We start from the raw sequence: 22,470 nt of genomic DNA, 5'->3' as shown, positions 1-22,470 counted from the left end.
ATTTAATCTGACTGGTAGCAGCCCTATAGTGTATATTGAATTTATTGATACATTTTAATAATTTGACATGTAAGATGATGCATACATCTAAAAAGGTTAAAAATAGGCCTTTGTAAAGGTAAAAATGCAGATTTAAGTATGTAAAAGCTGATAGAACACTAATGAAAATATTGCTTCAGAATAAATTGTTTATTCCACCAAAAATCTTAGTGATGCAGTTATTTTGCAGGGATATTTTGTATGGAATATTGTCTGCTGACATGAAAAGTTCACTGTATATCGTAGTAATAAATACCATTTATTACAGCATTGATATTTTGTTTTCTTTTTAATTTATACACATTAAATATGACATATATGTATGTAATAAAATGTGTATTTCCATTACAGGTTTAGGTCTTAAATTTCATATAAGGTGGTATTAAAAAGGTCTTTAAAAGTCTTAAATTTAACTTGTTCAAGTCTGCAGAAACCCTGGAAGAGAGAGTGAGATAGACACCACGTCAAAACCAGACTGGTTGCTCAATTAGGTTGTTTTTTCCCCACAGACAGTCGTGAAGAGTCTGTGCTGGGGAGCATTCCTCTGCCCAGCTACACTATTGCTCCTGTGGGACCTGAAGATCACATTAGCCGAAAATATGCCTTCAAGGTAAGATTATTTTGACACAGATAGCAACACTTTTAAAAGAATTATAAAAGCTATTCACCACATTAAATTTGCAACCCTTAACTGTATGCTATGCAACAATGTTTACATAGAAGGTATGCCTTAAAGGGACAGTTCACCCAAAAATGAACCTTTTTTGTAATTTACTGTGGAACACAAAATAATTTTTTATGAATGTACTTTAGTGGTCATTCTTTTAAATACAAAACGAACCATTCGACTTTGTTATCCACTTACATTTTTGTGTTTTTGACACAGAACCAATAGTTCTCTCCAAAACGTTTTTTAATGAAGATGTAAATGATGAGAGGATTTTCATTTTCATGGGTGACTCTATAATTGTCCCAAGCAACCAATTAACCAAAGTAGGGTAAAACAGGTCCTAAACTCCCTGTCACAATTTATATTGTGCTAATGATCCGCTGACTGTAAATACTGTAAATGCTTATTCATCTCATTTTCCTTGCACTAGCTGCTTCCTCTTCCCTAGTCAGCTGTGTCTTACTGTTTTGTCATGTGCAAATGCTGATTTTAAAGTCACTTTGAGTCACTCCCTACAGTTATGAATATGCATGCTTCATTATCTTGCATGGCTGCAGCCCTGTGTATAGAACGCAGACAGAAATGAACCATTCAGTGCACTATCAATATTTTCATACCATTTAGAATACATTTAAGGCTGTCTATTTGTATATAACCAATTACGCAAGCTGTTTTTATACATATACAGCTCTTCTTTTTTGGTGCTTATCTATGTGCGAGCGTTTCTGTAGGCGAAGACTAGTTTATGCGGTTTCATCCCCTGCAGCTTGTGTGGTTCATTTTTGTCCTCATGAGGTTCATGACACAGAGTGAATGTATGGGTCTGTTCTCATCCTGAGGGCAACAAGGTTACATAACCAGTCTACCTCTCTCTGCTCATCTCCTTCCTGCCCCTGTTCTCAAAGCTGGAGAGAGATTTTTCAACACGGGAGCGGAAAGAGACAACATTCCAGAAGAAGATCTTAAAGCTTAATGGTTTAAAGTACACGTTGATCTCAGTTTGCACTTTGCAGCACTCCTCTTTCACTTTCCTCCCTTAACGGATAGTTTTACACAGCCTACGGTGTCACATCGTTCTCCACAACTGTTGGCGAGGAGCTAGTAGTTGTATCACTCTCTTTAGAGGGTTATGGTTCATTTGCCATAAGCTTCACACAAGAGAGAATGTTTACCTTGGTATCTGGATGTAGATTTTTGGTATTGAGTGACTCAGATAGGCAGCAAAGAGTCTGTAATCTGTACTAATCCTCTATGAAAAAGAAGGTTTACCGCGGTGAATTCTGCTCAGCCAGCAAACTCACCCCACATGCTGGTAGATAGACACGGCCGAGTGCCAGAGAGCGTTTCACTGATTCTGCGATTAACTTCTAGATATCGGTGCAAATGTGGGAAAGACCCAGACTACTGAGCTCATCAAACTTCGGCTTTATTTCTGTTATGGCTTCTAACTGTGGGCATTTGTGCTTTGTGTTGCGGGCTGTTTTGTGGTCTGGCGTGGTGTTTTGTGCTCTTTTTTGCTGCTGTTTGTTTCTGTCACCCGCTTATCTTGACGGTGCTGACAGTCCTTAAAGGGATAGTTCACCCAAAAATGAAAATTTGATGTTTATCTGCTTACCCCCAGGGCATCCAAGATGTAGGTGACTTTGTTTCTTCAGTAGAACACATTTGATGATTTTTAACACAAACCGTTGCAATCTATCAGTCGTATAATGTATGGCAATGGTAACATCTATGAGAGTAAAAAAAACATGCACAGACAAATCCAAATTAAACCCTGCGGCTCGTAACGATACATTGATGTCCTAAGACACGAAACGATCGGTTTGTGCCAGAACCGAACAGTATTTACATAATTTTTTACCTCTAATACACCACTATGTCCAACTGTCTTTGGGCGTGCGCACGGCATCCGGTGCGTGAGGTGTGTACGCGCTCTGGCGTAGTTTACGTTAATGGGTGTGTTGATATCCAGCCGAAGAGCAATCAACCATAACTTCAGGCGAGCAGGCTCAGAAGTTGGGAATACGTGGAAAGTCACCACTCCCGAATGAGTTCGCGCGAGAGAATGTAATCTTTTAGTTTTAAGTCGGTTTGAACAATCCGGATAAGCGCAAGTAAGTACCATTTTGATTAGCCGTCGTACCTACAATGACTGTGCACTGTGTAAACAATGAGTGACGTATACGCGCGAGAGATCACTTTCACGCACCGGATGCCTGCACGCGCTCAAAGACAGTTGGACATAGTGGTGTATTAGAAGTAAAAAATTATGTAAATACTGTTCGGTTTCTGGCACAAACCGATCTTTTCGTGTCTTAGGACATCAATGTGTCGTCACAAGCCGCAGGGTTTAATTTGGATTTGTCTGTGCATGTTTTTTTTACTCTCATAGATTTTGTTACCATTGCCATGCATTATACGACTGATAGACTGCAACGGTTTGTGTTAAAAATCATCATATGTGTTCTACTGAAGAAACAAAGTCACCTACATCTTGGATGCCCTGGGGGTAAGCAGATAAACATCAAATTTTTGGGTGAACTATCCCTTTAAATGATACTGACAATTTCCCAGTACGTGTACATATCCTAAACAGGAAAAGCTTGTAGGTGTTGGTTCAGGTGACCAGTCATTGTCCTTTATTTGCTGAACTATGTCCTTCTTCTGTTCCCATTGGTGGGCTTCCTGCCTGTGATGAGTTACTGACAGTCCAGAAAGGCTCTGAGACACATTCAGCATATTCCATAAATAGGTAAAATTTTAACTCTACAATTTCTCTGCCTTAACCTCTGGCATGTGCAAACTCTTTGGGAATGTTTGTGACCTTTCTTGTGACATTACTTTTTGAGATGTGATGTGTGAAATTATTCTATTCAGAAAACAATAACCAGCGGACATTTGAGCAGTATTAGGATATAGCTGAATTTGTTTTTATTTATTTGCATATGAGACCTTGAGAAAACTGAATGTATCAGGTAATATTTTAATGTTTGGATTAGTTTACTGAGTTGGGTCTGCCACGGTTATTTTCAGACCAAGAAAAGTCATGAAAATAAATGGAATATGGAATATTGACACACTAAACTTTCAAGTTTGTGTTTGCTTTCAAGTTGCTTGCAATAAACAGTTTTAGTTTAGCCGCCTTTCCACTGTCAGGCCAAACTGTACTCATTGCTTAACCATTTGATTCTGTGCCTATCCAGCCAAGCTTTTACAGATATGGTTTCAGTTTCCACTGTAGGGCTGATAACCGAGCTCGTAACACTTACGCAAGTGTTTACATACAGTATGAGATGTAAATAGTGACCACTTGATGGAGAATGATGAGATATTTCAAACAAATGACCAATCCTGAGTGATCACTACACGCATTCTACAAGCACAGTTCAGTTCCAGGTCGAGAATGGTGTGTAATTGAGTCAAACCAAGTGGAAATGTGAATGTAACCGTTCCTTACTGTTCTTAGAACCATTTGGTTTTCATACCTAAAACACATCAGGAGAAGCATTTACATAATCCTATGAATGCAAATACAGAATCTAACCATTAATTGAATTCAAATAAATTCTCATTGTGAACCGGACTGAACAGAATAGTTCTAAATTTGCATAAATCGTTATTGAATCGTATCAAAAATCTATGAATCCTGAATCGAATCAATTCACACCCCTAACAGACATATTTAACATATACCTTTCTAGAGAATACTAAATTTTGACTACTGTATCATCAAGACATGTATATTGTGCAGTGGAATCAGTTCAGTTGTAAGCCAATAGAGCTGTTAAATAAAAGCTCTCTTTACCAGTGCACTGCGTTCTTATAATGGATCGTGGATGACATAAGAGAGCATGCTTTTAATGAAAGGCCTGGTTAATCTAAAAGCATCTTCAAATAGTCCTACATGCTGCAGGGTGCCAAAAAGAAAGGAAGCTGCATGCTATTGTTAGCTCTTTGTTTTGTCTCCTGTGTGTACACAGCTGTGTTTTTATGTGCACATACAGTCATTTTGCCTGTTGGATCATACTAATAAGTTATGATTTAATCTGATCTGAATTATGATTTAATATCACATAGAATTAAACTTTTGGTTAGCTAAGTTTAGCTTAGTTTTTCAACAATGTAAAAATCTTTACTGACATTTTTGATCAATTTAATGTGTTTTTGCTGAATAACAATGATTAAAAAAACTTTCTGACCCTAAACTTTTGAAGTGCAGATGGAACATTTTCTGTGTGCATACATAAAAAAAAAGATGGCCAATTCTGATTTATCTTTCTTAACTTAACATTATATAATTGATTTGATCTGTTCTCAGACATTCTGTTGAAGTTAAAGTAATAGTTCACCCCAAAATTTTTATTTTGTCATCATACTCTCCCTCATGTCATTCCAAAGTGTATGACTTTTTGTCTTTCATGGAACACAAATAGAAGTGTTTTCAATAATTATTCACACAGCTTTTTCTCATGCAGGGAAATCACACAGTGACTAGAGTCTGTACAGCTAGATGTAATTATAAAAGTAGTCCATATGACATGTGCACTGTATTCCAAGTCTTCTGAGGTTATTGGGCAAAAAACTGAAGTCATTATCCACTGAAAACTGCCTTAGGCCATGTGAATGACACCAGATGCTATGACGGGATTTTTTCAACTTACATTTCTGTCTTTTTGTCACATAATGCTTAAGAAGGCTTGGAATGGACTAGTGGCATGGATTAGTTTTATTGTGCATTTTTGTTCCTTATGGTACAGCCCTTGGTCACTGTATACACTTGTAAGGAAAACAGCAGCATGCACATTCATCAGAATGCCGCTTTGTGTGTTCTGTGTAAGAACGACAGTCACTGGTTTGAAATGGCATGCATATGAATAAAATAAAGACACTATTTTATTTAAAAACATGAGTCTCATTTGTCTGAAGAAATTAGATAGGGGTTACTTCAGTGGATGCTTTAGCTGGGTATTTATCATCTAGTCATCTGAAGTGGTCCAGGCCCCCTGTATGATTCAAAACCGATCAGCCATCTCTCTGCGTTTTACAGCCTCATTGCAGAGCTTTCCCTCAGTGGACCATTAAAACACAGACAGCAGCTTAGCACCTCACTGCTTGCCTTTAATGAGCTAGTCATGTAAACTACGCGTGTCTTCATACGACTGTGTATTTTGTGTTGTGCTTTCTTGCTCACACTTAAGAGAGAAAAGAAATGATTTGGTGAAGAAATGAGACTGGATGTCTCTAATGAACCATAATTGTCTGTTTGTTTTGTTTTACGTAATCGAATGCAGCGCAAGATACTCTCTCTGAATCTATTTTTAATGAGGAAATTGCAGGCTGAGTTCATGTTAATTAAAACAGTGTCTGTGCTGTTTTGTTGAATGGCAGTTTGCCTGTGTGTTTTATTTTAGATATACGTAAGTAAAAAGGAAAAAATATATTATATTATATTATATTTTATAAATTCATATTCAATAACTTGCCATTTGTGCAACACTGATGTGATGCTACCGAAATCATAACATTTAAATTATAACTTATTCATAGTTGTTGTCTTTATATAAATAAACTTGTCTTTGAAAATATTTTATGACTTATTATAGTATGTTCAAACCCATACTTTTTTGCTTTACTTTTTAATTACTTTACTTTTAATTAATTAATTAATTTATTTATTTATTTATATATATACTTTAAAAGAAACACGGGTAAAATATATTAAATTTATTATGTTTTACTATATTTGATTATATTTTTACCTTGTATATGATATGATATTATATTATATTGTATTATATTAATTAGTAGCATATAATTTGTGCAACACAGAAACTGTGATAACATAAACATAACATTAGTAGTCTTTATATAAATAAACTTGTCTCTTCTAATACCATATGACTTTATCACTTATTTTAGTATTTGCAAAACGTGTACTGTCTTTGCTTTACTTTTATTGGGTGGTGTGCTTATTGTAACAAATCTGACCTTTGGTCTATTCGTCTGTCCTTCATGCTGATTCATATCGTTGTTCCTGTATCTTTGATTACATAACTGAAAAGTTATTTAAATCGGTGCGTATATGTGTTTCTTATCACAGTTTGGCCTTGGCTTGATCGGCATTTGCTCCTTTATTCATTCTGACTTCCTGTGTCTCATCAGTATGCCCGCTGTGTTGTATTCCTCCACGCTTCTAATTATCATGCTGAAATCTCAGATGCTCCTCTGGCCAATACTTATCTGCTGATGCAGTGTTTCTCCTTTTCCCAGGGCTGGACTGATGTGCTTTCTCTCTTGCAGGCTACACACACAGGGATGCGCTCCTACATTTACAAACAAAGCTCTGTGATTGGCTCGCAGGCGGAGCACACTGGGATGAGGACGTACTATTTCAGTGCGGACACACAGGAGGACATGAATGGCTGGGTCAGGGCCATGAACCAGGCTGCACTGATGCAAACCCATACAGTGAAGAGGTCAGTGAGTCACGAAACGTTTCAAAAACATTTTCTTAACCAGTATTGTGTTTTTTATGGCCAGGAAAAACATCTAACGAATTTACTTAAGGTTGTTTCACAGAATACATCTTTGACATTTGTTTTGTATCAACAAATTCTTTTTTGTCTTGTTTTAAACATTAATCTCATAACATTTAGAGCTAAATTTAAGATTTACTGTATGTATGCGAATTGCATGTAAAATTTCCATCCATGTGAATTACACAGTTTTGGCATAATCTAATAAACTATAAGTGATGCTTAATTGTCAGGCATACATAACTGAAATGGGTAACATTTCTCCAAAAGTACTAATAAATTTAATCAGGTTTATATATTTATAATCAATAAACCCAGTTTGTTTCAATCGCATACATTTGAACTAACTGAAGATTGCCCGTTCCACATCTAGCCATATTTTAACCATGTTCATACTTTTGAACTGAATAAATGTAGCTGTTTTCACAATGAACAGATTTATGTTGATTCTAAGCAAAAAAAGAAGCAAAAAAAGAAAATAGGATTAAACTATTGCCATGCCATAATGTTTTTGAGTGCAGACCTCGTACTTGTTTCATATATGTATGACTGACAAAGTTTTCCACTGTCAGGCCAAACTGTACTCATTGCTTAACCATTTGATTCTGTGCCTATCCAGCCAAGCTTTTACAGATATGGTTTCAGTTTCCACTGTAGGGCTGATAACCGAGCTCGTAACACTTACGCAAGTGTTTACATACAGTATGAGATGTAAATAGTGACCACTTGATGGAGAATGATGAGATATTTCAAACAAAGTTTTCTGCATCCCATTTTATTAGTTTATTAATTTAAATTTGTTTAAATCTGTATAAAACAAATAGAAGGAAATTTGATATGCAATTGAAATAAAAAAAATAAAACGTGAAATCAAAATGTGCTGATTTAGTTATACATTTTTCTTAATTTTTCTATATTTCAATCTAAAAATGTGAATTTTGTGTGATTAAATGTTCATTTGCAGCTGTTTTCTCAAGTGTTTGTTAAATAGTGTATGTGTTTAAAGTGTACTGTCAAATGCAGTCTGTGTCAAGGGACGTTGTGAGTCTGTGAGTGTTTGTCGGGCGTCAGTCTTGTTGATTGACAGCAAGGCCACAGTGTGTCTTGCTCTGCCAGTGCAGAAGACCAGACGGGTACTGAGCAGTGACTCAGCTTTCTATCTCTCTGTTCTCTGGGCTGGCCTCACTTCCTTGAGACAGTCACAGAGCCCAAACTCAGCTCAGATGTGGACTGACTGAGTACTCGAATAGTCAAAATGACAAAATACTTATCCCTAGTTCAGATACTATAAACATGAATAGGAATAATCTGGAGTCGCACTGTTTTTAAATACGGTCAATCCCAAACACTGACTGTGTGAACATAGGCTGCATAAACATGTACTGTATATGGTTTAGCCATCTCTCAAGACCATCAGTGCACTCTTTTGACATGTGTAATGCATGTCGCCCAATTTCAGCCATAAAAGATTGAATAGTTAGCTGTCACTACTGGTGATGTCGTTAACCAAGGCACCAAATTGGGATCAAGGATAAGATCTTTGAGTTGTCATAGCAGCCCGACACTAATGAGACTAGTGTCAGCTTGAGCTGGCAGTCAGCGAGGCAGAAAATTAGACTGTGATAGTCCAAGATAAAAACGCCATTCTGAGTGGCTTTTCATTCACACAGATGCCCTTATGTTTGTGTTTTCCCTTTCTCCTTTGCCAGAGTTGTTTTGCGAATACCATTTGTTTGGTGATTTGAAAGGAATCAGTCATGCATACGCCTTGCCGTTTCATGTCCTACTGTAGGAATGTGGAATTCATATTTTCTGAGAATCTCTGTAGGCTTTGTTTTGGTCCAGCCTATTTGCACATGTGGCTATTTGTGCGAATACTCAGAGTAAATTATCTGCAATACACCCACAAAGTGCACATGCACTTTGTTCAGTTGCACAAACCTCTTAGTTCCCTTTATTTGGGTAAATCATAGTTGACCAGTTTGAACACCTTTGAGAAGTAGTGCGCTAAAATGTACAAGTAAATGGGTACTTGTACAGTACTTCAAACCTTACAAGTATATAAAAATATTGTACATCTAGATAATATAATATTAATTAAAGGCCACTTAACTGTACTTACAGAGTACACTTTCACACACTTTGTAAAAGTATTGTACTTTGTCAAATGTTAAATTAAATGTTTTCCTTTTAAGTACATTTTTAAATCATTGTTTTAAAGGCACAATATGTAAGATTTTTTTATTAAAATATCCAAAAACCACTAGAACAGTGTTATATACTTTGCTGATTTGTGTACTTACATTATCCCAAATGTTTCAAAGAAGGTTTAAATCCAGAGAAATAAGCAATTTTAAAGTGATAGTTCACCCAAAAATGAAAATTTTATGTTTATCTGCTTACCCCCAGGGCATCCAAGATGTAGGTGACTTTGTTTCTTCAGTAGAACACAAACAAAGTTTTTTTAACTCAAACCGTTGCAGTCTGTCAGTCTTATAATGGAAGTGAATGGGAATCACGGCTTTGAGAGTAAAAAAAACCATACACAAACAGAACCAAATTAAACCCTGCGGCTCGTGACGATACATTGATGTGTAAAGACACGAAACGATCGGTCTGTGCAAGAAACTGAACAGTATTTATATTGTTTTTACCTCTGATGCACTGCAATGTCTGAACTATCCTGAGCGCATCCTGAGCGTGTCCTCGTCAGCCGGCGCGTGACGCGTCTTCTTCTTCTTCTTCTTCTTGCTTTACAGCGGATCACAGACTTATAAGTGCGTTACTGCCACCTATCTCTCAAATGGACCATTGACACTCCTAATTGAGAATGTAGATAGTGTGTTTTTTTTTACTCTCAAAGCCGTGATTCCCGTTCACTTCCATTATAAGACTGACAGACTGCAACGGTTTGAGTTAAAAATCTTTGTTTGTGTTCTACTGAAGAAACAAAGTCACCTACATTTTGGATGCCCTGGGGGTAAGCAGATAAACATAAAATTTTCATTTTTGGGTGAACTATCCCTTTAACTAGTGACACGGACCATGTCTATAGTGTCATTGTGTCGCCTGCCAATGATGTCATAACCCTCGATTTCCGGTTTTGTTTTGTAGAAAACATGGAAACACCAAAGACGCTTTAATATGTTGTGCGTTTTAATAGACCGGTGACGACTGCATGAGTAGCATTATAACAGAACTTTCAAATGTATCTAATATGATAAAACAGCGCTGCTTTATTTTCCCACATACTCATGACCGGAAGGAGCAGAAGCGGTCGACTGTGGCATAATAAAGCTCCGCTGCTTTCGAGCCGTGTGCCACGCTCGTTCAGCAGCCTCGTTTCGCTTCGACGTTTTACCCTCACCCTGTTTCATTCTACTACGTTAATAAATCATTAGCTCATCCATGAACATGATTTCTGCCCGAGTTCCGTCGGATTGTTTCGGCTGTGGGGCTGAAGACAACAACTCCCATGATTCCACACTCAGTCACAGCGTCATCAAACTACGCCTTTGTCTCTTTGTTTATTTTGAATATGCGCCCTCCAGCGGCAAAAATTACATATTGTGCCTTTAATCATTCTTTGTCATGCATTATACAGTAAAAGTAGATTTATTTTGATGTTAACTAACATATTGAAGCACATAAAGTACTTTATTATAATTTTAACTGTAGTGTTACTTGATGTTGCATTTCAATTTTAATATTTTATTTATTTACTACATTTTAAATGTACTAAATTGCAGCTTCATTATTACAAATGTGTAAATACAAATATATTTAAATCCATGACATGCACGTTAATAGAAATTACGTTATATTTTAGTCTGTAAAATATAATTAATGCTTGTTGGTATATTGGGCAGTACACTTTCACCATATTTCAAAGACAATAGAAGTAATTATCCAATTACATATAATTAAGTACTACTTTAGTGGGCTAAAAAGCACTCTAAAGTTCAGCATTTCATATAAATTTAAACTATAATACATTTTCATTTAATTGCAATTAACATGCAATTAAGTGTCTGAAAAAGTATGTTCTTTTATTATTTCCATGAAGTGCTTTTTTTATTAAGTATGCTAAAGTATACTTTTTTTTCACAAGGGAAGGAATCTTATCAAAATTTTAGAATAAATGCATCTCTTCTCAATCAGTACCCAAACAATTACATCTCTATACCGTAGATATCATCAGGCCTAAATGAACATCTTTTCATGTTAAAATGCAGATGGAGATTTGGCTGTTGTAGACTTTGAGTGTGTCTGAATGCAAAGAGCCACTGGAGGCTATTTCTTTTTAGTCTGTGCAGCTTGGATATTATTAGTCTGACTGTAGAGTGAGCTCCAGTAGAGATAGCCAAGCTCCCAGTGGCCATGTCTTCTCCAAATGTAGATTCACTCAGGGCCTATTTAATCATGTCACATTTAGACTGCTATATACGGACGATTTGAAGCTGGAATTAATTTTACGTGGTGGTACTGAATCATTTTTCATTCCACAGTTCTTGTTTGAAGAAACCAAGCAAAGTGTATTTGCAAAGTTCAACAGACTATTTAGTGCTCATTGTAGCGGTAAGGCTTTGCTTCTAACTGATACTTAAGCACTACATTTACCTCTGCAGAGCAATCACATGACTTTTATATTAACTAGATTTGACATTTTCTTAAGAAAATGTGTGGCGCTTGTGCAAAACTCGCTTCTACAATGCTAGATTCTTGTAGGCTCTTGGTTACTATGTAGTTGGGAGTTGCTATGTGGTTGCTAAGGTTTTCTGAGAGGTGCCAGGACATTTCTATGCAACAGAATGGTGTTTTTAGTTAGTTGCAATGCAGTTGCTAGGGTGTTGTGGGTGGTTGCCAGGGCATTACTATGCAGCTACTAAGGTGTTGTGCATGTTTATAGTGGGTTGATATGAAGTTATGGGCAGTTGTCAAGGCTGTAGAGTTGGTTAATCATTGTTTTTTTTTTTCAGCTACAAAGGTATATTGTGTGTTTTTAATCAGGTTGCTATGTAGTTTCTAGGGTGGGTGGGTGGTTGCTAGCGAGTTAGTATGTGGCTGCTAAAGTGTTCTGAGTGTTTTGGTCGGGTTCCTATTCAGTTGGTAAGGTGGGTGGTTGCCAGGACGTTATTATGCCAGGGGTGTTTTTGGCAGGTGGCTATGCAGTTGTTGGGGTGTTGTGGGTAGTTGCCAAGGCATTACTAGTATGCAGCTACTAAAGTGTTCTAAATTGTTTAGAGGGTTTGCTCTGCAGTTGCAGGTGGTTGCCAGCACCAGCTAAGGAATTCTTAGTGTTTTTGGTGGGTTGCTATGCACTTGCTATTGTGGGTAACCACCCAGGGTGTTGTTATGCAGCTGCTAAAGTGTTCTGAGTGTTTTTAGTGGGTTGCTGGGTGTTGTGGATGGTTGCCAGGGCATTACTATGCAGGTGCTAAAGTGTTGTGAGTATTTTTAATGGGTTAATGTGCAGTTGCTAGCGTGTTGTGGGTGGTTGCCAGGGTGTTACTACTGTGTGTAGCTGCTAAGGAGTTGTTTTTGGTGGGTTGCTATGCTGGAGTATTGTGAAGTGTTGTGTAAAACGTGAATCCTGGAGCTTAACGAGACTAGAGTTGTTAAACTAAATAAGACAGTTTACAGTTATTGATATATTTAGTTTCATGAGCAGATTCCCTCACGTGTGAAGGCTGGGTTACTGTATGGTCCAGACTCCATGCTGTGGAATGGTGTTAATCTTACAGACCTGACATGTGATCCAGCAGCATGATAAAAGCATCATATAATAGACTCATAAAACCTCACTGACCTTTGCACGTCATGTTTTTGCCACACAGAGACGAGTCGGATCATCCAGACCAAGTGAACATTTCCGAGAAACTCAAGCAGCAGGCTGTTCCGCAGACCAACCACATCAACAGCTTCGTGATTCCAGAACCCGAAGTCATCCAAAGTGACAGGCTGCAGGAGGAGAAGCAGGAAGGATTTGTTGGAGAAGTGGAGATTCAGGTTGCTCCAAGAGAGATGGAGCAGGTGAGGGGTAAATCTCCAGCGAGCAGGATAGTGGAGGTTTTAGCTCCAGGGTCAGCACCAGCATCCCAAGTTCCCTCTCGAGCTCCTTCCAGGGCCGTCTCGACCCCGCCAGTGCTGAGGAACGGTACACCCATAGAGCAGAATGGCATGCCTGGGTATCAGAGGGGGCCTACACCTTCTTCTCAAACTCCTGTTCAGGTACAGAGGAGGAGTGCACTGGAGCAGGTGGAGAACTGGGTCAAAGTACAGAAGGAAGAAAGCCAGGGGTGAGCGTACACATCTGTTGCATATTTTTACTACGGCTAAATTCAGATTAGTATACTTTTCTTACTATTTCTGCCATGTAATGATAGGGCATAAGTAGTTGGAGTAGTATGGTGGTATGCTTCTCCGAATTCAGTCACAGACACACTGTACAGAGAGTAGTTAGAAGAGTTAGATGTTATTGTGAAGAGTCATGGGATGTATCGCCCCCAAGTGGTTGAAAGCTTACTAAATCATAATCACAGTAAACAGCACCCTAATATTTAGTTTGTCAAGTAGACATGAAATGCCATTCACAATTCATTTTACGTTTGTGTGAATTTTAACAAGACAAGTCTTGCACTTTTCTGTTTTAAGCATCTGGATGTGTTTGAGTTGTGAAAATTGGAAAGGTTGGAAAAAATATTTGATGAAAAGACATTTTATGTTCTTTAGAATAAAATACAGCAAACCCTCAGTAAGACTAGGGCTGTTCAATCAAATAAATACACTGCGATTTCAAAGTTATGGTTCAGTAAGATTTTTTTTTTTTATGTGAATGATGACATTTTTTTTTTCCCCAGCTAGGATGCATTAAATAGATTAAAATTGACAGTAAAGACATTTATAATGTTACAAAAGTTTCATAAAATAAATGTTATTTTCAACTTTCTATTTATTAAAGAATTCTGAAAAAATATAATAATAATAATAATATAATAAATATAAAAAATAAAAATATAATAATAAGAAGAAGAAATGTTTCTGGAGCACCAAATCAGCATATTAAAATGATTTCTAAAGGATCATGTAACACTGAAGACTGGAGTAATGGCGGTTGAAAATTCAGCTTTGCCACCACAGGAATAAATTAAATTTTTATTTACATTTCTTTATTCATTTACATTTCTATTTTAATATATTAAAATAAAAAGACAGTTCTTTTAAATTGTAGTAATATTTCACAGTTTTACAGTTTTTACTGTATTTTTAACCACTAATTGTAGCCTTGGTGAGCATAAAAAAATCTTACTGACCCCAAACTTTTGAATGGTTGTGTGTGTGTATATATATATATATAAAGCTCATTCTGATATATGTATATAACATACATTTAAAGGTCTCATATTGTCAAAACTGAAATTACCTGTTTTTTTCATGGTAACTGAGGTCTAGGTGCTATGTAACTACCTTATAAGTTTCAAAACAGTCAATCCACAGTTAAAGCTCATTCTGATATATGTATATAACATACATTTAAAGGTCTCATATTGTCAAAACTGAAATTACCTGTTTTTTTCATGATAACTGAGGTCTAGGTGCTATGTAACTACCTTATAAGTTTCAAAACAGTCAATCCACAGTCAAATGCACACAGCCTGCATAAAGTAGCTGTGATTTTTCACGAACCGTTGTGACTTCCGTAAAAAGGTGACGTCAGAACTACTCAGTCACCACCTTCAGTCACCACCCCGAGCACTGCCCACAGTCCCACTCTCCTTTTGCCAAACCCCCAGACAACATCGCGTCCATGCCATTGCTGAGCAACAACAACACGGAAACATGTCGAGAAAACGCTGTTCAGTCTGGATGTCAGGAAACTACATCATTGCACAGTAGGGCTGTGATGGTCGCCGTGACAACCGCGCCACCGGCGGTAGTGCATGTGATGTCACACACTTTATAACAAGCATAATACAAAGTTTTGTATTACAAGTGTAATAATAGTAACAGCTGCTAATTATTTTATTAAGACTATAAGTCTATGCTAATTCACAAATGACCTCAAACGCCATACACAGCGTTTGAGCCTTTAGATTGGCAGGTTTGAGCGCAGGAAAATACAGTACAGAATACAGAAACCAAATACTACATCGCCAATCTGGAATCATTTCCATTCATGTCACCCATCCGCATTTGTACAAGTGTCTTCAAGTCAACACGGAAACATGTCGAGAAAACGCTGTTCAGTCTGGATGTCAGGAAACTACATCATTGCACAGTAGGGCTGTGATGGTCGCCGTGACAACCGCGTCACCAGCGGTAGTGCATGTGATGTCACACACTTTATAACAAGCATAATACAAAGTTTTGTATTACAAGTGTAATAATAGTAACAGCTGCTAATTATTTTATTAAGACTATAAGTCTATGCTAATTCACAAATTACCTCAAACGCCATAGACGGCGTTTGAGCCTTTAGATTGGCAGGTTTGAGCGCAGGAAAATACAGTACAGAATACAGAAACCAAATACTACATCGCCAATCTGGAATCATTTCCATTCATGTCACCCATCCGCATTTGTACAAGTGTCTTCAAGTTCACGTGATCGCAAACGCTCGGCTGGTCAGGTTTGTATTTACAGCATTCAGTGTTTGGAAAAAAAAACATGAATTACCATTCTGAAACATCCTGTTGTAAGCGCATTTGAGGAGGTGGTTGGTTGTGTCCTGTCGTTGCCGATTCGGGGTCTGAGTTCGGCTCAAACATGTAAGGCCGGACAACATTTCCCTCAGCAGTGACCACCATTAATGGTGTTTCTATTGACCTTACTTGTGAGTATCACCAAGCCACAGCAGGCTACAGCATACATGACCCTAGTTACCTGTGGTTGGCCTGGCCATGCATCACTCAGAAAACAACAGGCCAATCAGAAGAGAGGCTCATGAATATTAATTGAACAGGCCAAAATCGACCTGTTCTTTGCAGAGCTCCTGAGAGAGGAGCTGTAAAAATATATTGAGATGGTTTTTGGTATTTATACCGTGAATATATATTCTTAAGGACATCAAGACTTAAAATAAAACTCCAGAAAGGTGTAAAATATGTGACCTTTCATTTATGTTTAAATTTTTATTCTTTTAATTTGAATTTTGGAATAGACTTTAGTGACCCTGAATATCCACATATTTTGACCAAATAATACAATTATATATGTTAAAAAAAATCATAAATAATTTGGTTATCACAGGTTGGATTCTACTGATGGCACAATCCCACGTCGGACCCCTCCCATTCATCCGAAGTATGGCACAATAGACAAGTACCAGTCTTTACCAAAGACTGCACGACAAAGCCCAACAACTGCTCCCCATCAGTTGCCCAGTGAATACAAATATTCCCATGACCGGTTTAATCACTTCCAGATGACCCACAGCCACACCCAGCGACCCGCGACGCATGACAACACTGTGTGGCAGCTCTTTGAATGGCAACAGCGACAGCAATATCGCCACGGCAGCCCCACCGCCCCCGTGTACACTCCGGCTCCAGACTACTCCACAGCCGTATCCTCCACCAGAGTCAACTCAGACATTGCTCGCTCTATTTCTGTGCCTCCAACCCTGGCAGACATCCCTCCACCCGGGCCTCCTGGGCCCAGACTGCTGTCTCCACGCAGAGCCCACACTCCTGCAGAACGCTTTACAGTCAAACCCCTGGAGGACAGGCCCACCGTGGCGGTGCCACCGTCAAACTCTCCTCACCGTCTACGCTCCTATAAGGTCAGTAGGTGACATGAACAACCACCCTGCTTATCCATAACATCACAATCCACAGTAGTAGTATTTACAAGAAAGTCTGTGGGATTATGAAAGATTTTGAGGTTACCATTCAAAAGTTTGTGGTCAGTAAGATTTTTATATATTTTTTAATAAAGTCTCTAATGCTCACCAAGGCTGTATTTGATTTTCAAACATACAGTAAGATCAGTAATATTGCTAATTATTACAATTTAAATATATATATATATATATATATATTTTTTTTTAATACATATTAAAATATAATTTATTCATGTGATGGCAAAGCCGAATTTTCAGCAGTTACTCAGTGTCACATGATCCTTCAGAAATCATTCTAATAAGCCAATTTGGTGCTTAAGAAACATTTCTTATTTATATCAATGCTTAAAATAGTTGTGTTGATTAATTTTGTGTGGAAAAAAATATTTAATATTAATTTAATGCATCCTGTTGAATAAAATTTGTATTTAATGTAAAAAAAAAAAAAGTAGTGTTTTTAATGTCATTATGCATTATATGAACCTGACCTAAGCTTCTAAGCATTTTCAAGCAGCAAAATGTCTAGCAGTAAGATTGAAAACTCTCCTTTAAAAAGAGAAGTGGTCGAGTCTGAAAGAAGCATGCATTTAGAGACATGATGGATGTTAATACTGCTCAGAAACTCTTGATCAAATAACACCAGCCTTCAATGTTTTCAAACTGGCTGCATAAGTCCATCTGTCTACAACAGAGTTGTAATTCAGCATGAATTATCAGTGGTGTCTCTGTAATGGAACGAGTGCCAGACTCAGAAATTGCTAGAGTGGGATGATTTTTATATACTTTTATATACTTTATATATTATATTTTCTTCACTTAAAGTTCCTGTGTGTGTCCTTTAAAAACCTTTTAACCATCTCAAGTTAGCAGGCAGACATGTCTAATCCAAATGATGACTTAAAACTTGACTGAATCCATGATGATTAATAAATCCAAATATGTTATATTTCAAAGGTTTTAAATTATTAAAAGTATATTTTGGTGTGTTCTGTCATTTTTACTTTTATGTACAATAACGTTTACAAGTCTGGGTTCAGGAAGATTTTTTTGTTTAAACATATTTATACTTTTATTCATCAAGGATGGATTAAGTTGATCAAACATGACAGTAAAGACATTTATAATGTTACAAAAGGTTTCTATTTCAAGTAAATTCTGTTATTTTGAACTTTCTATTCATCAAAGAATCATGAAAAAATGTATCATGGTTTCCAAATTCAAGTAATTTTTCATCATCGATAATAATAAAAAAGTTTTTTGAGCACCAAATCAGCATAATGGAATGATTTCTGAAGGATCAGACTGGAGTAATGATGCTGAAAATTCAGCTTTGCCACCACAGGAATAAATTAAATTTTTAAATATATTAAAATAGAAAACAGTTATTTTAAAATCTAATAATATATTACTATTTTTACTGTATTTTTTGAATAAATAAATGCAGACAATAAATGCAGATAGTATTATTATAGTTACATGTTGACGAGCACATACTGAAAGACATATGTGGCCCTGGACCACAAAACCAGTCTTAAGTCGCTTGGGTATATTTGTAGCAATAGCCAAAAATACAGTGTATGGGTCAAAATTATAGATTTGTCTTTTATGCCAAAAATCATTAGGATATTAAGTAAAGATGATGTTCCATGATGATATTTTGTAAATGTCCTACTGTAAATATATTAACTTAATTTTTGATTAGTAATATGCATTGCTAAGAACTTCATTTGGACAACTTTAAATGCAATTTTCTCAATATTTTGATTTTTTTGCACCCTCAGATTCCAGATTTTCAAATAGTTGTATCTCGGCCAAATATTGTCCTAACAAACCATACATCAATGGAAAGCTTATGTAATCAGCTTTCAGATGATGTATAGATCCCAATTTCGAAAAAATTGACCCTTATTACTGGTTTTGTGGTCCAGGGTCACATATTGCTCATGTCTGTTTTTTGATCAAGTATATTTAAATGCATTCATCTCTTTTCTTTTCTTTTTATTTGATCATTCTGCAGTCAGCCACAATAGAGAGACGCTCAATGCCTCCATCCGGCTATATCACACATACAGTCAGTGCACCCAGCCTGCATGGAAAAACGGTATGTTTCTTTCTGGAAAAAAATATTTAGCGATTACAAATAGTTTTGGATTATAAGGTTTACTTTGTCTCTTTTGTGCTGCTGTTAAAGCAATCTGTAAGGTATCAGCAAAGTGGCATAAAATGACACCCAAAAAAACCTCTGCTGGTGGAGTCAGTCCTCTTCTTTTCATGGCTCTAATGGGCACTTGTGTAAATAACCTGATCACATAACTCTCTCTCTGCCCTGATTGTACCCTCACAACCTATGGTCCAGCCGGAGGAGCTCACGCTTCTCCTCATCCAGTTACGGAGACACCAGGCCATGATGGCAGGTGTGCGCAACAATGCGCTGGCCCACCTCCAGCAGTTGTCTCGGGTGAAGGTCAGGGCTCGGCCTGCCCAGCTAGCACCTCTCATTACTAGCGTGCCTCTGCTGCTGTTATTTACCCCGCCTGGCTCTCTGTAGCTCCCTTGGCTTTGTTACACGATGCTTCTTTGTATTGTAGCATGGCATGTCATGCTTAGGGGCTGTATCTAGATGTCCCACCGTCGGCATGAATTATATGTAACTGGTCATTATGCATACTACATGAGTATGCTTTGCTGTTGCTCCAAACATCAGAAATGCAAAGATCAAAATTGTTTGCATGCATGAAGTAGTAGGTGTATGCTGGAGTCTGTGGAAACCTTATCTGAAGTTCTGGTTTGATCTGGTTGCAGGATATGCATAGATAATTTCTGCAGTAATGTCATAATAAACATGCTTTGTTATTGGTAGTAATAATATGTGTGCAGAAGTATATTGCTCTAAGCATAATTACTTTGCTTTGTACTAAATGCTTTGGCATCAAGGACTGTGGTAAAGTTAAACAAATATTCAGTAACACTTTACAATAAGATCTAATTTTTTAATGCATTAACTAACATGAACTAACAATGAGCAATACATTTTTACAGCATTTATTAACCTTTGGAAATGTTAGTTCATAAAAATGGTCATGTTAGTTCACACTGCATTCACAGATACAACATGTGATGATCATTAGTAAATGTTGAGATTAACATTAATAAATGCTATAGAAGTATTGTTAATTGTTAGTTCATGTTATCTAATGTGGTTGACTAATGTTAACAAAGGAAACCTTATTGTAAAATATTACCAAGTATTCTTTTGTTTCTAACCTAATGTCAATGTAACACACTCAGAAAAATCATTTTCTTAATCTATACTTTTGTTTTGTTTTCCTGTAAAAAAAACAAAACATCCCTAAACAAACATAAATTTACTTGAGAAGCAAAATTACATATTATATTAATTAAGACTTTTTTTTGCATTATGCTTAGGTTAAAGGTTAAAACCTATTTTTAGGTTTATACTTAAAACAAACACTATTTGCTGCCAAAGGGGTAAAAAGTAAACTTATTTAAAAAATATGTTCTATGAAATATAAAGTGTATTCTATTACTAGCTTACAAGACATTGCTTTTCAAGTAAATTTACACTACTGTTCAAAAGGTATAGGGTCAGGGCAACATATTGATCAAAAGTGAGTGTAAAGACATTTATAATGTTATAGCTTTCTAAAAAATAATCACTCAATCACAGAATCAGCATATTAAAATTATTTCTGAAGGATCACGTGACACTGAAGACTGGAGTAATGATGCTGAAAATTCAGCTTTGCCACCACAGGAATAATTTACATTTTCAAATATATTAAAATAGAAAAAGTTATTTTAAATTCAAACAATGTTTCACAATATTACTGTTTTTAACATATTTTTGATCAAATACATGAACCCTTGATGGGCATAAGAGACATCTTTTAAAAACATTAGAAAAATCTTACCAACCCCAGTCTTTTGAGCGGTAGTGTGTATAAGCTGTCACTTGCATGTAAATGCGAACAGTGTTCAACAGAAATGAGTGTGAGATGTGTAGTATGTCCCAAAGCATAGCCAGCTATTGCTTTAATGCTAGTGCAGTGTTAGCCTAAAGTGTGTGGTGGATAAATGAAACAACTGATTAGTGTTAATTAAAGAGTAGAAGAGTGTCAATTGAAATATTTTCCCTGCTACTTACAGGCTGATGACACATACATGCACTTGAAGAAGGACCTGGAATATTTAGATCTGAAGGTGGGACCTCTCCATTTGTCTCTCTATTCCTGTCTTACTTTCTTCTTAAACCTTCTGTATTAACACACTAACACAGCACAGAAACCTCACTTGAGGCGAGGAATCAAGAATTTGCTTTTTTTTTTCCAGAAATTGTTTATATTTAGTATGCTAACTTTGTGGCATAATCAGGAATTACATAGTCTTAGAATGGTAATGGTAATAGTAATAGTAATGATCCAGTCGAAGGGCATATAAGGCTGGTCCTCCTTTGACTGTAACTGTCTATCTCCATTTGCCACAGATGAAAAGTTTAGAGCCATTGATCCTCATGGTTCACAGTGTGTTACAAACCTGCACTGTGGGGGGTTTGAGACCACTCTGGAACGTAAGCACTGTCAGCATCCAGAGTGTCCGCGTTCCCATTGCTTTACACGGTGCACATAGCTTTGTGTTGGCACAAGCCTGGCACCTGCACGCCTATCCTCCCTGCCTTTTGTGAGTGATATGTTGTGCTGTGGGTATGTGTGATTGGGTCAATGAAACGGCAGGTCTGGATGGGACGGGCAAGCTCAGTGCATGTGCAGGGAATGACCCACATTTAGCCAGCTGATTCTCTAATGCATTCTGTTTCTTTCTTTATCAAGCTATTTATCTCATAAGATCCATCAATATGATATCTAGTAATCGGTCTTATGCGTATCTTTCCCCGTGATCTAAATGTTGTAGCGGTAGAGTATTCCTCTGAAACGTCCCTTACGACCTCCAGTATCAGTGTTGGGGAAAATACTTCTTACACTGAACAAAATTATAAACGCAACACTTTTGTTTTTGCCCCCATTTTTCATGAGTTGAACTCAAAGATCTAAGACTTTTTCTATGTACACAAAAAGCCTATTTCTCTCAAATATTGTTCACAATTCTGTCTAAATCTGTGTTAGTGAGCACTTCTCCTTTGCCGAGATAATCCATCAACCTCACAGGTGTGGCATATCAAGATGCTGATTAGACAGCATGATTATTGCACAGGTGTGGAATCGCATTATATGACCCCTTTAATGTTAAGGATGTGTTTTTTCTATTACCTGATAAACATCTCTAAAATACACTTCCATTGAAAAGTTTAGGGTCGGTATTTAAAAAAAAAATTGTTTTAAAAATGTATTTTTTTTTTAAAGAAGGCT

General features: G+C 36.9%; 1 protein-coding gene across 6 annotated transcripts in view; it reads left to right on the top strand.

Moving 5' to 3' along the window:
- The window catches only part of LOC107562125 (pleckstrin homology domain-containing family A member 7-like), a 101,831-nt gene extending 79,825 nt beyond the window's left edge, over positions 1-22,006 (top strand). For 3 of the 6 annotated variants that reach the window (XM_016246694.1, XM_016246697.1, XM_016246698.1), the window contains 8 exons: positions 549-649; positions 7,010-7,185; positions 13,083-13,544; positions 16,495-17,026; positions 19,104-19,187; positions 19,443-19,550; positions 21,254-21,307; positions 21,591-22,005. In XM_016246694.1, the coding sequence (XP_016102180.1) occupies positions 549-649; positions 7,010-7,185; positions 13,083-13,544; positions 16,495-17,026; positions 19,104-19,187; positions 19,443-19,550; positions 21,254-21,307; positions 21,591-21,788 (1,715 nt within the window). In that variant the 3' untranslated portion in view covers positions 21,789-22,005. Of the gene's footprint in view, positions 1-548; positions 650-7,009; positions 7,186-13,082; positions 13,545-16,494; positions 17,027-19,103; positions 19,188-19,277; positions 19,551-21,253; positions 21,308-21,590 lie in introns of those variants that run through there. The other 3 variants (XM_016246696.1, XM_016246695.1, XM_016246699.1) reach the window with 3 other exon arrangements.
- Positions 22,007-22,470: the final 464 nt, after the last annotated feature.

Source organism: Sinocyclocheilus grahami, unplaced genomic scaffold (genome assembly GCF_001515645.1).
Source record: "Sinocyclocheilus grahami isolate Dianchi unplaced genomic scaffold, SAMN03320097.WGS_v1.1 scaffold808.1, whole genome shotgun sequence".
NCBI classification, from domain to species: domain Eukaryota; kingdom Metazoa; phylum Chordata; class Actinopteri; order Cypriniformes; family Cyprinidae; genus Sinocyclocheilus; species Sinocyclocheilus grahami.
This window is presented reverse-complemented; position numbering and strand designations above follow the sequence as displayed.